Source organism: Sminthopsis crassicaudata, chromosome 2 (assembly GCF_048593235.1).
Source record: "Sminthopsis crassicaudata isolate SCR6 chromosome 2, ASM4859323v1, whole genome shotgun sequence".
NCBI lineage: Eukaryota > Metazoa > Chordata > Mammalia > Dasyuromorphia > Dasyuridae > Sminthopsis > Sminthopsis crassicaudata.
Genome location: NC_133618.1, coordinates 306,245,617 through 306,262,042, shown reverse-complemented (window position 1 = coordinate 306,262,042; position 16,426 = coordinate 306,245,617). Strand labels below are relative to the sequence as shown.

Sequence of the window (16,426 nt, the reverse complement as noted above, 5' to 3'; positions counted from 1 at the left end):
AAAAAGATTTTATTCATGCAAGAACCCTAATAAATCATTTTTTAAGTCCTTAAGTGAAGCATCCTAGAAACACAAATTCACATCTTAGATTTACTCACATCCTAAATTCAACCCTCTTTTGTTTAAAAAAGTATTTTTAATCCACATAAGCTAGTTATAAAAAAACTAGTATGTTCATCTAAATTCAAATAAACAAATATTAAAACATAAAGTCTTCCAAAATTAATTATTATTTTTCACTATGTGTGTTTTGTTTTGCATTTTTGCTGAAAAACTAAGCCTGTTAAAAAGTGAGGCTGAAAAAGAGACAGAAAAGTCAAAGATGTTAAAAATCACTCACATATAGAGCACCAGTCCTTAAGTCAAGAATTCCTGAGTCCAAATCTGATCTCAGACACTTAACACTTCCTGGCTGTGTGACCCTGGACAAGGCAGTTAACCCCAATTGCCTCAGGAAAAAAAAAAATTTAAATCACTCACATTTTCTATGGCTTCTGTCTGTTCATTGCTATAATCTCTATATTGTCCCAACATCTGGTCAACTTGTCGGAGGTTTCGATTGGTATCCTTAAAAAAAGAAATTATACAGCATTAGTTGTTCTCAAATAGTGTTCTATACCCCTTGACTCGTCTATATATCCTATAGTATGACAAATGTTTAGTTCACTAATTTATCCCATGTATTTTCACAACATGTATATCAAACTGCTTTAAAAACATTAATTTTGGATAACGACAAATGTTGGAGGGGATATGGAGAGACTGGGACACTAATACATTGTTGGTGGAACCACTGAAGAAAGTAATTTGGAACTATGCTCAAAAAGTTATCAAACTGTGCATACCCTGTGATCCAGAAGTGTTTCTACTGGGCTTATATCCCAAAGAGATCTTAAAGGAGGGAAAGGGACCCACATGTGGCAGCCCTTTTTGCAGTGGCAAGAAACTGGAAACTGAGTGGATGCCCATCAGTTGGAGAATGACTGAATAAATTATGGTATATGAATGTTATAAAATATTATTGTTCTGTAAGAAATGACCAACAGGATAATTTCAGAGAAGCCTGGAGACATTTACATGAACTGATGCTGAGTGAAATGAGCACAACCAGCAGATCTTTATACACGCTAACAATAAGATTATACAATGATTAATTCTGATGGATGAGGCTCTCTTCAACAATGAAGTGAGCCAAACCAGTTTCAATGATCTTGTGATGAAGAGAGCCATCTATACCTAGAGAGAGGACTGTAGGAACTCAGTGTGGTTCACAACACAGTATATTCACTCTTTTTTGTTGTTGTTTGCTTGCATTTTATTTTGCTTCTCTCTTTTTTCTTTTTTCTTTTGATTTGATTTTTCTTGGGCTGCATGATAATTGTATAAATATGAATGCATATATTGGAATTAACATATATTTTTACCATGTTTAACATGTATTGGACTACTTGCTATCTAGGGCAGGACATGGCAGGGGTAAGGGAGTGGGGGGGGGGGGGGGAGGAATTGGAACACAAGGTTTTCCAAGGGGTAATGTTGAAGAAATGTCCACACATTTGTTTTGAAAAATAAAAAGCTTTAATAAAGGAAAGAAAAAAAACCATTAATTTTGGTCTGAGACAAAAATATGTCTATTTCCTTTAATGATTAAGTATCACACCCAAAATTTAAATTCTCACTCAAATTTACATAAAAAGTTAACTAAACCATCAACAGAACTTAAGCATTCAAGCTATGGTGATGACTTTGGTCTCGCCACTAATCCATTATCAAAGATCAAACACATTTAATCATATATAATAGTATAAAGATCAATGGTGTTCACATCAAAATGTATTCTTTTCTGTGACTTTAGTTTAGAAAAATCAAAAAAGATGTCTCTGTAATAGCTAAAGTTGCCTGAGTTAGTACCAAAAAACATTTCTGCCAGAAAATGTTGTTAGATAATAGAATCATGAATTCAAAGGTCTCCTGGAGATAAGGACACAAACCTAGGGAGGCTTGACACACTATGAAAGATTACCAAAGTGTTACATAAGTGATAGAGCTAGGATCTGTCAAGGACCATGCCTAAGTGAAAGGGCAGGTCAATTCTCTTGAGAGCCTCCACAGCTGTGGATATCCTAGATGAGTCCAGTGACAGTTGTATGTCTGCCACAGGAGGACCAGCCTAAGACCTGAAAGGCTCATCACCAGAACTTTGGTTATTGAATGGTGTAATTTTAGAGCAAAGAAATTCCCCAAAACCATCTACTAAGATGTAGAAGGATTGTGTTTACAGAAAGGGGTTCCTACTGATGTGGGTTGAGGTCCCTTGTAAAGGGCTACAAATGAGCAGATACAAGGTAACCTGGCACATAAGGCTAATTACCAATTGGACAATTCTCTATGAACATGTTTGGGGGATTACCCTACTTAACTATTCTGTGCTGGCTTGATCGGTGGGTGTGGACAAAGAAGGGGAAGTGATATCAGTGGGTGGAGTAGGAGGAGGAGGGTCATTCTTTGACAATAGAGAGAGAGAGAGGAAGGAGGTGTAGAGATTCCTATATCTAATCTCCAGAGAGCAACCCTAAAAAACCAAGAATAAAGACTTTTGCTTATCCTGACTCAGGACTGATTCTAAGATATCCAGGGCCTCAATGTCCCTTTAAGATTCCTTTCTGATTCCCAACTCCCCTCCACCACCACCACCACCCCCCATGGCTGAAGAAGCTAGCACCTTTGATTCACAAATCTTGGTCAAAAGCACCCTTTTGAATTCCAATGATATCCGGGTTTTTCCAGCCCCCACCGGATCTGAGCTAACTTCCCAGACCCTCACTATCTGCTCAGGTTTCCCCAACCCCCACAAACATCTTCCTCCTTATCTAAAAACCCATTGAATACTATTCAATTCTAACTCTGGCCAAAACCCACCAGGAGCCTGGGACTCCACCCACCTTCAAGATCACCAAGAGCCCCCATTATAAAAAGGGAACCCTGGAGCCCATTCTTTGCAGGCCCCAAACATGGTATCCTTCCAGCCATGTCAGGCGACCAGCTTTGGCCCTGGAGTCTTTCTATCTTTACTCTTACTTCCAAACCCCTACAATAAACCTTTTTTATCAATCTATGTTTTCGGGTCTGTAAATTCCTTTACAGGGGACTCTGTGCCATTACTAGACTGCATTTAATTATGTATCCTTGCGCCGAACCAAAAGGGGTTACTCCTTACCTAACTCTCATCACTACTGCCTCAGAGGAAGAAGTAACTATAGCAACAAAATCAAAAATCCCTTAAGCATGTTTGTCCCTAAATTTATCTCCTTAAAAGGCTGGGATTATGTCTTAGTCATACTTAAATAACCTTCAAAACTCATCACTGTATTGTAATCTTAAATATTTGTTGAATCAATGTGAAAAACTACAAGTTATTATAAGTCAAAAGCCATTTCTAAAAAGACATACATAGTGTAAAAATGGTAGGAGTCTTTTCTCTTTGACTTTGTCATTTTGTCATACTCTCAGTTAATTTTTACGCTTCTTCTCAAAGAAAAACAGAAGGCTTGACCATGCCTAATATCAATACTTGGCCAGATTCCTCACCATAACTCAGTGTAGAATCAAAAATACTTTTGCATCATCCCAGTAGATTTTCATACTACTAAATATGATGTCTTTGAAGCATTTTACTAAAGACAAAAACAAAAAAACAAAAACAAAACCTCAACTCCAAATTACAAGTTGTATAAGCAGTTGCTCCTTTTTCATTAAAATGAATTTTAGAATAAAATAAACTTTAGACTCATCCTATGTAAACACTATCATATACAACTTACCTGTAAAGTACTTGTTAAGGTATGGATCTTTGAAGTAACATCTGTAGCATGTTGCCGGTGAGTACGAGGCTTCCGCCTATCAAATCGACTGTGATGATAGTATTCTGATTCACTGGATGATTCTGCCATTATCTTCAAATTCTTTCTAGAAAGAAGATGGAGAAGAAGAAAGAGGAGAAGGAAGAGGAGAAGAAGAATTTATTAAGTTATACTAGAATAATGCAAGTTGTTGATTAGGAAAAGTCTTTGCACCAAATTTCTTTAATGAATGGTCTATATAGGAATCTACCACAAATATGTAAAACAATAACTTCTACGATAGATAAGAAGTCAAAGATTATGAGCCAACTTTTGGCAAAAGAAGAATGGCCAACTATCAAGGGACATATGAATGACTGTCCCACATCACTGTCACTTAAAGATGGGATGCAACTTCTAGAAGAGATGTAGCAGTAAACGTAAAGCTACCTGGTCTTGGAGTAATGTGGTTAAAAATTATATATTTCTTCTCCTAGCTTCTAGGGGAGATCTGATGATAACCCTGAAGTCCCAGGTTCTTGCAGGCTGCCAGATAACAATCTGTAGGTCAGTGTTAACAAAGTTTCTGAGACAATAATGAGATACATACCAATTCACCCTTAAGCCATAAAATTAGCATATCAGTAACATGAAGCACTAGGTCTCATATTTCCTATACATTTTTCTTCTTACTCTAGATTTTTTACTAAATTCTTATGAAACTTAGTCTGCTGTTAGCAGCATAATAAATCTTTGCCCCTTAACTTGGAGACAAACTGAGTTTGTGAATTTTTTCCCCATACTTGCGACATCAACCTAGGGTGTCTTCCACTTCAAAACTAAAATTGTTAAGATAGAAAAGCAAATCAAAAAACTCTAAAGTTTCACTTCTCATTCAGCAAACTGCCAAAGTTAATAGAAGACACAATCATTGTTGGAAAAGCTCCACAAAGAAAAGCACACTAATTCAGTACTTATTGATGAAACTATGAATGGTCCACACCTTTAAAAAAGCATTGAATTATGTTAGTAAAATTCCCATTTCTCTTTGCCACACAGAGGCCATTGTTAAGCACATATGCTTTAAAAAAAGTCTCACACCAAAAAAAAAGTATTTCTCATAATTAGCTATAGAAAGGTAGCAAACTGTATTACAAAGAACATTAGAGTCCAAAGAATTTACTAACACATTTAGATAATATTTGGTAAATCACTTCCTCTCTTTGATCCTTACATCTTTAACAATAAAATAATAGGGTAGCCCATGGTAATCTCTAAGGTACCTTCCAATTCTAAATCTTATGTTGCTACTTTTTTTTTAATTGTCTTAAGATAGAAACTTGTGCTTCAAACAAATCTTCTCTAAAAAGAATCTGCTTTTTTGTTTTCTTTTGCTAAAACAAAGATTGGCTCCTTATTCTGGCTCATTTTTATAGCCACTTCTACAACTCTTTAAATGTTGGAAGGGAAGTCATTAGTACTGAATTCACTAGCAACATTTACTTGGCCCTTTCTCAGAACAAAAGCAACTTGAAAGCAAAGGAAAAATCTAAATTTAAATATAAAATTCTCAAAAATTGTTTACTTTTACAGCTGCCTATCTTACAAATATGTACAATATCATCTCAACTTTCATTCATTATGGCATTTTTCATTCAATAAGGCTAAGGGAAAAAATCTTAAATTGAAATTCCATTTAACTTTGACCCTTAGTTCTGTGTAACTCCACAGTCAGAATAACTTCAGTAAAAATGGAACTAAAATCTTAATAAAGTTGATGAACATAGAAAACATGAACTTATATGTAAACTATAATCTCACATACATACCCATTTTAGCTGTTTTATGTTAAGAATATTAATTTTAGGTAACAAGGATTTATTCAAGTAATGCTACTATACCTTTCTTAAACAATACAAATATACTGGAAGTTATTTCCTTGCTATATTTTAATAATGAATTCTGAAAATTCAATGATATTAATTTTGCTCCTTTCTCTCACAAATACAGTTATAAGATCTTAGATCATCTTTAATAAATCACGGTCCTATTGACAAATAAGGATTTTTTTATTTCTATAAATCACAATTCTGGGGATAAAATTTATTTCAAAAAATAGGCAGACAGAGGATGGGAAATTCTGTTTTTACTGTAACTGCTGATAATGAATATGATAAGGAATCATAATCATCTTTGGGTCATTTTGGTTTTTATAAGGCAGTGAATTTTTTTTAATGATAATCAGCTCTTGTCTAGCATACCAGTGGACCTCATATATTTATCTGAATCTTCCAACAAGTTTTCAGACTAAATTCTTATTGTGCTAACAATTAATAAGCAATGATAATCACAGATTTTTACATAGAAATATTCTTATTGGTATAATTTAAATTTAAAATGTTCATCCATGTATCTTTTTTATTTTATACTATAAATCTTATTATTTTAGTACTATAAAACACTCTTTAATATAATATAATTTAGATTATAATAGACTGTAAAATACAATATAAATTTAGTAACACTAATTAGGTTCAAGATGTTAGTTAAATATTTAAGTGGCATGCAACAAATAGAAAAATGTTAAAATTTTACTTCACCAGGATATGGGAAAATTGGGACACTAACACATTATTGGTGAAGTTATGAACTGACCTCCAGAACTCTGGAGAAAGGTGTTAACTCAGTGGAATTTATAAGACAATAGTTATCTAGTTTAGCATGGTGATTAATAGTTCTCTAGCTCAGTATGATTGATTTACTCTTACAACAAATAATGGTTCCCTAGTGATATGATAATTGGTTTATACTTAATATACTGTAAGTATGATGTAATTATAATAGAATAGATAAACTGGGGACAAACTCAGCCAGAAACAGAGAAGAGTTGACCAGCCTTATGGTGGCTCTCCTGCCTTCATCATTTCTCCACTAAAAGACCAAGGACTCGGGCTGGTCCCAACATCCTCCAGAGAGCCAGTCTGGACACTATATTTTAATCTACCCTTGGGGGAGGGGGGCTCTAGAAAGCAATGTTACATTTTGTCACCCCAACTTGGGGGCTCTAGAAAGCAAGACATTACATTTGGATGTGCAGACGGCTGACAGGCTGGCTGACTGAGACTGATGACACAAACTAGGAGACTGAAAGAGACACTAAGGCTTTGGACTTTATCCCTGACTATTCTTTTGGTGATTATTCTGCTGAAACCAAGGCTGGTTCCAAGACCTCCAGAAAGCTAACCAGAACATTACACTGATCCAATCATTCTGGAGAGCAATTTGAAACTCTGCCTAGAGGACTATCAAACTGTGCCTTCCCTTTGATCCAGTAATGTCTCTAAAGAAATCATATCCTAAAGAAATCATAAAAGAAAGGGAAAAAAAGGTTATAGTGCACTGCCACCAGAACTGCATCAGTATCAAATATGTGGAACATTCAGAAAATATCATAATACTTCAGCACATAAGATTTATGACCTAAATCATAAAAGCAAAAATGTAGTTTTTTTTTTTTTTTTGTGGCAGCAAGGAATTGGAAAATTAATAGATGTCCTGAATAAATTAAGTTATATGGAAGTCATAGAATATTACTGTTCTATAAAAAAATTGATGAACAAGCTTATTTTACAAAGGCTTAGAAAGATTTACATGAATTGATGCTAAGTAAAGTAAGTAGAACCAAGAAAACATCAAATGCAGCAAACAGGAGGATTGTGCAATGATCAACTATGATAGACTTAGTTCTTCTCAGGGGTTCAGTAATCAAAAGCAATCCCAATAAACTTTGAATGAAAATGCCATCCACATTCAAAGAGAGAAAACTGTGGAGAATGGTGTAGATCAATACCATTTTCACATTTTTTTTCCTTGTGGCTTTTCTTTTTCCTTCTGATTTTTTTTCTCAACATGATACATATAGAAATAAGTTTTTTTTTAAAGTACATGTATAAACAAAAAAAAATTGCTTTTACATGTAACCAGGGAAAATAAAAATAACAACAAAAATCTTATTTCACACAAAGACTGATTACATACTTTTAGTAAGAAAGTATGATGATTTCCAGCATGAGATTCACCAGTACACATTTAAAATGTCTGCAACTGATTCCAAAAGCTGGAGCAACAAATGAAGGATGTTCAATCTCTTGTATCTGATGGTATATCTGTAAAGAAATTCAAGTATAGAGATAAAATAAAGATGGAGTACAAACAATATTGACACAAGTAAATGCTAAAAATTGTGTAAAATAATCACTGAAACTATGTCTCCTTTGATCTGCAAAAGAAGAGAGATTGGGGTTTCCCAGGCTCCAAAGAGTCTAGGTGAAAACATACTTTCCAGGCTGCCGATTTTTCTAAGGCAAATCAACCCCCCACCTCCCCACCCACCCACCCTCCAATTGATCTTTTGGGGAAACTAGATTCCCCATTCAGGTTGAAAAAGCCTTCAATGTGATTTTCATTCAATTGGGAGATCTGGGCCTGATATTGATAAGTATCTAGGCCTGAGAGCATTGACTTTCTTTTCAATTGGGAACTTCAGTCTCAGATTTCCTATTAAAGAGCAAATTTAAACTCATTTCTTTGTAGAATGTCCCAAGAAGGATTCTGCCTTGTCAAGGAACTTCTTGGCATAGCTGCCTGCCAGGACCCTTACTCATTGTGAAGAGACCCTCTTCTCAGCGAAAAATCTTTTATTTCTCTGCCATTGAGGAAGTCAGTCTTCTGACAAAGCTGATTTCTGCAGTGCCAATAAAACTTTCTTTTTCCATTAATATTTCGGGTTCATGAATTTTTTCACATTGAACCTGAGCCAACCAGAAGGGGATTCTCATACCTCAACTCTCTGCACTGACACTAGAATGGCATCAATATCAAATATGTGGAACATTCAGAAAATATCATAGTACTTCAGCACATAAGAAATAGAAATAGAAAAAAATCTACCAATAAACTCCTCAAAGAGATCCTTTATGGAAAACACAAAGGAATATCATTGTCAAATTCTAAAGAGAAAATTTTGCAAGAAACAAGAAAAAAAAATTCAAATATGCTGGAGCTACAATTAGAATTGTTCAAGACTTATCAGCAATCACAATAGAAAACCACAAGTCCTGGAATCATATGTACCCAACAATCAAAAGATAGTGGCCTGCAGCCCAAAATAGTATATCCATCAAAATTATCCATAATATTTACTTAGAAAAAATGGACATTCAAAGAACTTGCAGATTTTCAGGAGATTTTTCAATCAAACACAAACTCAATAAAAAAATTTAACATGCTAATATCAAAGATCAATTCAAAGAACTTAACATGGACAAATTTTTTTGTTTTTTACATGGGAAATATATACCGTATTTTTAAGGTTTACATCAGCAATAGGGTAGCTCAAAAGAAATATTGGGGCAGAGTTAAGGTTAAAATAGTAATTATGTTATACTAATGAGGTGGGAAAGAAGAATTGACAAAGAGGCATTACAAGGGGGGGGAAGGTTCATAATTTTAAAAAGCTACTCATATCAGGAATGAGTTAAGTAGGCAACACTACAAATATACCAGCAAGGGTATAGCACCCTCTAAAATGTATAAAGAAATAAGGGGGAAAGGATGGGCAGAGAGGGAAGCAAAGGAGAGGGAAAGAAGACAAGGGAGGGATCGATCCCTGAGTGGGTGGAAGTTGATTAATAACAAGACAAGCAGAATAAAAGCAAAGAGTTAGCAAGGATAGGAAAGAGATAGATAGATATATATATATATATATATATATATATATATATATATATATATATATATATATATATATATATATATATATATATATATATATATATATATATATATATATATATATATATATATATATATATATATATATATGTATATATATGTATATATAAATATATTCTTGTTTAACTATGGCCTGTCTGTGGGAGTTGGGGTTTTGAAAGTAGGAAAAAAGAATAAAGTGAAAAATGTATACAGCAGAGAACAAAAGAACAATCTACTAGGAAGTAAAGAAAAGACGGACACTCATGAATATCATTTCTTCTACTATTACACATCTTTTCTTGAACTGGTAATTTATTGTTATATATTTTGAATCCTCTCTGATGTTCTGCTAAGCACATGACAGTGTTCTATTTTGCTTTGTTTTATATTCCTTTTCTGGTTTTCTTTTTTCTTATTCTTTTTTTAATAAAATAGACTGGCCAAATATCAAGCAGAAATGACCAACAGACATCCCATGTGTTCCTTTGATATTCTCACAATATCAAGATGATACAAAGACCACCCTAGGTAAATGGTATGGATCACTAATGTGGTATTTATAGGATATGGACTAGAGTTGGCCAGAATAGATGGACACAGGTGGGTTACTATCTGCAGAGATGAAGAGAATACTTACTCACTTTGTTGAGATCACAGATCTACTAGAATATCTCAAAGTCCAAATTACATTTCTAGTATTCCTTTCTATCCTCCTATTTGTCAATTTTAGTACTGAATTCCCCGAGTACCAGGTTATTAGTTGGCTTGGTTTAGAATATCTTGTAAAATTCTTTAGATATTTCTCTACTTCATTCTCTGCAATGGATCTTGAAAATAAATTTCAATTAACTACATGGTCCCTTTATCTAAACTCATCATAAACAATACAAGTATATGGGACAATTACGACTCCTACTCAAATTAAAATCAGAGACTCTCAAGGTAGAAAAGCAAGAAGGATTTATTATGATCTCAGAAGAAAGTACAACTCCCAACAGACAAGGTATCCTTAGTAAAGATGTGCAAAGCACAAACTGTGAAACACAAGATTACAGACCTTAAAGCAGAAGCCCCCACTTCCCCATCTGACCTTTTCTCCCATTGTCTTGGAGATTCCAGACTTAAATCCTACACTTAGAAATCGCACAAATCAAGGATACTAGTCAATAACAAACTCTTTACCTATTTGATACTTAAAAGTTAATGAAAAGATAATAGGAGAAAAGGAGACAGGAGAGGAATGTAGGTTTATCTAAGATAAAACACCTGTGTCTTTTAGCTATAGCACAACTTGCTATTGCAAAGTCTCAGGTCACATTAAGGGCATAAATTGAAGGCAAAGGTCAAGGCCACATCATTATGAGAGCTTTTCACTCAGTTTATCCCATTCACAAGGTAACATGAATAAATGTTCCCAAAAAAATGTTTACTGCACCCTTTGCTACATGAAATCAATTTCACCAGCTTCTTTCTTCCCTTCTCGAAGGACAGCCTAGAAAGTATAAGAAGCAGGAATAGTAAAGCTGAGAGTTAAATTTAGAGCCTAAATCCAAACCCCAGCTCTTCTGCTTAGTACCTGTCATCTGAGCATCAATATCCTAATCTCTAAATTGAAAGAGCTGGACTATATGATCACATGATTATAGGATAACTATTATAGTATAGATAATTATCAATCTGCAAGTATTAACATCTATATAAGGAATTGATTCAAAAAGATAAGAATGCATAAATCATAGGATATGAACAATTATTTTTCAAATGAAGAAATTCAGGCTACTAACAATCATGAAAAAATGAAAAAAATATATTTTTATTACAAAAATGTTGCACCTCATATCAGATTGATAAAGGGGGGGAAGAATAATTTTTAGAGTGTCTTTAAGAGAATAAACACACATTGATATACTATTGTTGGAACTGTGAAATGGTCACATCATTCTGAAAAGCAATTTTGAATTATGATCCCAAAAGTCAGTAAATTGTGCATAGCCTTTGACATAGGAATAACACTACTAGGCCTATATTCCAAAGATATCAGAAAAAGAGAGAAATGACCTTTATGTACATAAACATTGATTCTTTTGGTTGTACCAAAGAACTGGAAACAAAAGGGATCCTCAATAGGTTGAACAAAACATGATATATGAATGTAATGGAATAATGCTGTTGCATCATAAAAATTTGTAAAAGGAATAGTTTCTGAGAAATCTTGGAGGGCTTATAAGAATGAGTGAACAAGTAAAAGATTCAGAACCAGAATAATTTAGACTAATAAAAATGTCATAAAGAAAAATAACTTTGAAAGATTTTAAAGAACTCTGATGAATCCTATAACCAAACTAATGATTGATAATGGAGAAAGGGAATAATTTGAAGAGAATGGGGATTTTTGGTTTGAGGTTTAGGGTTTTTTTGTTGTTGTTGTTGTTGTTTTTTAAATTAATAATGAACTTTGCAAAACTAGTTCAAACTATGTATTTAATGCCTGAGTACATTTCAAATTGAGAGTCATCTACTAATTGCCAGTCATTCAACAACTGACCAGAACTGAAAGCAAATAACTTGAGGTGGCTAAAAATACCAGATCAAAGGTGAAATGACACAACACAATTTGGTGATTTCAAAGTATCTGTGGTTTCTGTTTTTCTAGTGATGTAGATTAAGCCCAGTTTCAATGCTTAGTGTTAGTGTATGTCTTTTAACTGATACAAAATAGCAGAGATGAGATTCCCCCCCCCCCCCCCCCCCCCAGCAACTGAAGCTGGCTTGTTTGCTTGTGCTCTTTCCTTTTCTTTTTAAATGCCATCCCTAACTTAATTTAAACCACATGGAAAAATAATTTTGTGGCTATTCATTTCCTTACTTTGGTATTTCAAGAAGCTTTCATTTCAACAAATGTGTGTTGCCATCTAATGTCACAACCTGTAAAAAAAATTTACAATCTTTTAAGAACTGTTGAAACCAAAAATTTCCTCATCCTAAAACTAAGAAGAGTGCCTTCAAATTAGCCTTTTTATAATAGATAAGCAATTCATTGCCAGAGCCATATCTGAAGACTTTCAAGTTTAGCACAATTTTCCAGGATTTACACTCTACTGGAATGGCCTTCAAAAGTTTAAAGATAGTTCCACATCAAAATAAGTTATGAAAGGACTTGTGTGGAGAATTTCATATTTTTTTTATTGAAAACTTCAGGAAACAAGAAAGGGAGGAAGAGGACTCAAAACAAATGATCACTTTACACTAAAGAATCAACTATAAAAAAATCTTGCTGAAGAGCACAAAAGAGACAGCATTGCATGAAGAATCCTACTTTTAGTATTTTATTATTGTCTTTGTTGAGTGCTATGATTGTGTTAGGTTAAGCTTTTCTACATAATTTTAAATCACTCCAAATAAACAATTTGAGGATAAAAAAGTAAATAACTATATAAAAGAAATAACTTACAAATTCAGAAAAATAGATCTTATTCAAAGATCATCCACCTTTTACTTCTCTAAAGTCTTGTAGAAAACTCCAGAGTTCAAGGGCAAATATACTACAGAACACTGTAAGAAAATGTTCTTCTGAATACTGAGAGGCTTGGAGAGACTTAAATCAACTGTTGCTGAGTGAAATGAGCAGAACCAGAAGATCACTATACACTTCAACAACAATACTGTATGAGGATGTATTCTGATGGAAGTGGAAATCTTCAACATAAAGAAGATCCAACTCACTTCCAGTTGATCAATGATGGACAGAGGTAGCTACACCCAGAGAAGGAACACTGGGAAGCGAATGTAAATTGTTAGCACTACTGTCTATCTACCCAGGTTACTTATACCTTCGGAAGCTAATAATTAATGTGCAACAAGAAAATGATATTTATACACATATATTGTATCTAGGTTATATTGTAACACATGTAAAATGTATGGGATTACCTGCCATCGGGGGGAGGGAGTGGAGGGAGGGAGGGGATAATTTGGAAAAATGAATAAAAAAAATAAAAAAATAAAAAGAAACTGATGATCCAAAGTTTAGAAATAAAAAAAAATAAAAAAAAGAAAAGAAAGAAAATGTTCTTCTACTGCTCCAAACAGATTAGTATTTTAATGTCATAAATATTATACTCTTAATGAATCTCACAGAGGCTTCAAATATCCTCCAATCCAATCATGAATTCCTAACAATTTGCTCCTCCTAAGAACTTAATTGTTTCTAACAAATATTCCATACTCAGCCTGATCACAATGACCAGAGAAGATGAGATTATCAGCAAACTTTGCTTCAGGACTAACAACAAGTTTCTTCAGATAAATTCAAATCAACTTCTTTTGTGTTTTAACTTAGAAAACCAGTAGATCATCTCAGTTATGATACCACTACACACCTGTCAGATTGGCTAAGATGACAGGAACAAATAATGATGAATGTTGGAGGGGATGTAGGAAAACTGGGACACTAATACATTGCTGGTGGAGTTGTGAAAGAATCCAGCCATTCTGGAGAGCAATTTGGAACTATGCCCAAAAACTTGTCAAACTGTGCATACCCTTTGACCCAGCAGTACTACTACTGGGCTTATATCCCAAAGAAATACTAAAGAGCGGAAAGAGACCTATATGTGCCAAAATGTTTGTGGCAGCTCTTTTTGTTGTAGCTAGAAACTGGAAGATGAATGGATGTCCATCAGTTGGAGAATGGTTGGGTAAATTATGGTATATGAAGATTATGGAATATTGTTGCTCTGTAAGAAATGACCAGCAGGAGGGAATACAGAGAGGCTTGGAGAGACTTACATCAACTGATGCTGAGTGAAATGAGCAGAACCAGAAGATCACTGTACACTTCAACAACAATACTGTATGAGGATGTATTCTGATGGAAGTGGAAATCTTCAACGTAAAGAAGAGCCAACTCACTTCCAGTTGATCAATGATGGACAGAGATAGCTACACCCAGAGAAGAAACACTGGGAAGTGAATGTAAATTGTTAGCACTAATATCTGTCTGCCCAGGTTACATGTACCTTCGGAATCTAATGCTTATTGTGCAACAAGAAAATGGTATTTACACACATTTATTGTATCTAGGTTATATTGTAACACATGTAAAATGTATAGGATTGCCTGTCATGGGGGGAGGAAGTAGAGGGAGGGGGGGAATAATTTAGAAAAATGAATACAAGGGATAATATTATAAAAAAATATATAATAAAAATAAAAAGATCATCTCAGTTATAATGACACAGATTTATATGGAAGTAATTTATTGATTCTCTGGTCTCTTTTCCTTAAAAGCCATTTTTTAAAACAATTACAAGCTGTCCTATCATAGATAAGCTTTAAACGATTCAGAGTGATAATTCACAAAGACTGACTAATTCGAGTTAAGTAATTAATCTTTTAGTTTCTAAGTCTATTCTGCAGCCACAAACCCTCTATACCTTTTAATAAATAAAATTATATTTAAATATTTGAAATCTAACCATTAACAAAATACTTTTATTTTAATTGTACATATCTGCGTCAGCTATCCTACCCTTGATAATATTGAGATTTTTTCCCTGATCTTTTTTATATTTTTACAATGAATTGTTAATTTTTAAAAATGAAATGTTGTATTATTGTTGTCTTTGACTAGTTTATTGTAATCAGTGCATACAATGTTTTTATGATCCTCATTTCATGTGCCATTACATTATATAAATCTTCCCAAATTTCTTTGAATTATTCACATTTATCATGTCTTAGGATGCAAAAAATATTCTATTATATTCATATGCCTTAATTTGTTAAAATGGACACCTAGTATATTTATAATTTTTGCTATTACAAATAGTGTTGTTCAGAATATTTCTGTACAAATAATTTTGTTCTTGTCTACAAAAATGCCAAAATATTTTAACACCATTTTTTTGGTATGGTAGCAAAGAATAAGAATTTAAGTAGATGCCCATTCAGTAGAAAATATTTTTAAAGTATGGCATATAACCATAATAGAACATTACAGTACTTTAGAAAATGATAGAGAAGCATGTGAAAGCCTATGAACTGACAGACATCACTATTAATATCATTGCTCCAGTGTTACTCCTCCCCCCAAAATTCTCTCCTTTTGTAACAAGTATAATCAAATAAAATAAATCTCCATATTGGCTTATATCTGAAAATGTATATGTCAATCTGCACTAATACATCACTTCTCTGTTGATAAGTAGGAAATTTTTCTCATTGATCTTCTAGAGTTGTTCACTTTAGTGATCAAAGTTCAAGTGTTAAATCAATGTTGCATTATTTTACAATGCTGTCTAAATGTATAATAAAATTATTCTCCATGTTCTACTTGATCTCCATGAGTTCCTATGTCTTATCATGTATCTCTGAATCAATTCTTTTCATCATTTACTAGGACAAAGTAATCTTATGTTCATACATTACTTATATTTATAATTTGTTCAGCCATCTCCCCTATTTCCAATTGTTTGCTATCAAAAAGTGCTGCTGTAATTATTTTTATACCCAAGGATCCTTTGTTTTCTTAATCTTTTTTGTGGCATATACCTAGAACTGCTATTGCTAAATCAAAGGGTAGATTCATGATTAGTAACTTTGGAGATCTATGCGATAAAAACAGAATCACTGAGTTAAGCATAATATAATGGGTTGGGGGCATGACAACCATTAAGAAATGAATTCATACAGGATGTCAGTAGCTAGAGAAAAGTATATAGCAAAGTGGTTGATTAGACAGCTCTGACACATTTGAATCAATTTTCTATGTATTTTAACATGAAATATGCTGCAAAGATTTTTTTTTCCAG

The 16,426-nt window shown here is 33.5% G+C and overlaps 1 protein-coding gene across 17 annotated transcripts in view; it reads right to left on the bottom strand.

Annotated features, from left to right (window-relative positions):
- CEP128 (centrosomal protein 128) overlaps positions 1-16,426 on the bottom strand; it is a 495,022-nt gene that overhangs the window by 466,964 nt on the left and 11,632 nt on the right. For 15 of the 17 annotated variants that reach the window (XR_012486452.1, XR_012486453.1, XM_074289836.1 and 12 more), the window contains exons 2-4: positions 7,878-8,005; positions 3,822-3,962; positions 481-567 (exon numbers count right to left, since the gene is read on the bottom strand). Coding sequence is in view for 15 of the 17 variants with exons in the window: in XM_074289836.1 (XP_074145937.1) it covers positions 481-567; positions 3,822-3,962; positions 7,878-7,928 (279 nt within the window). In the remaining 2 variants the exon portion in view is untranslated. Of the gene's footprint in view, positions 1-480; positions 568-3,821; positions 3,967-7,877; positions 8,006-16,426 lie in introns of all 17 variants that reach the window. The other 2 variants (XM_074289837.1, XM_074289844.1) reach the window with 1 other exon arrangement.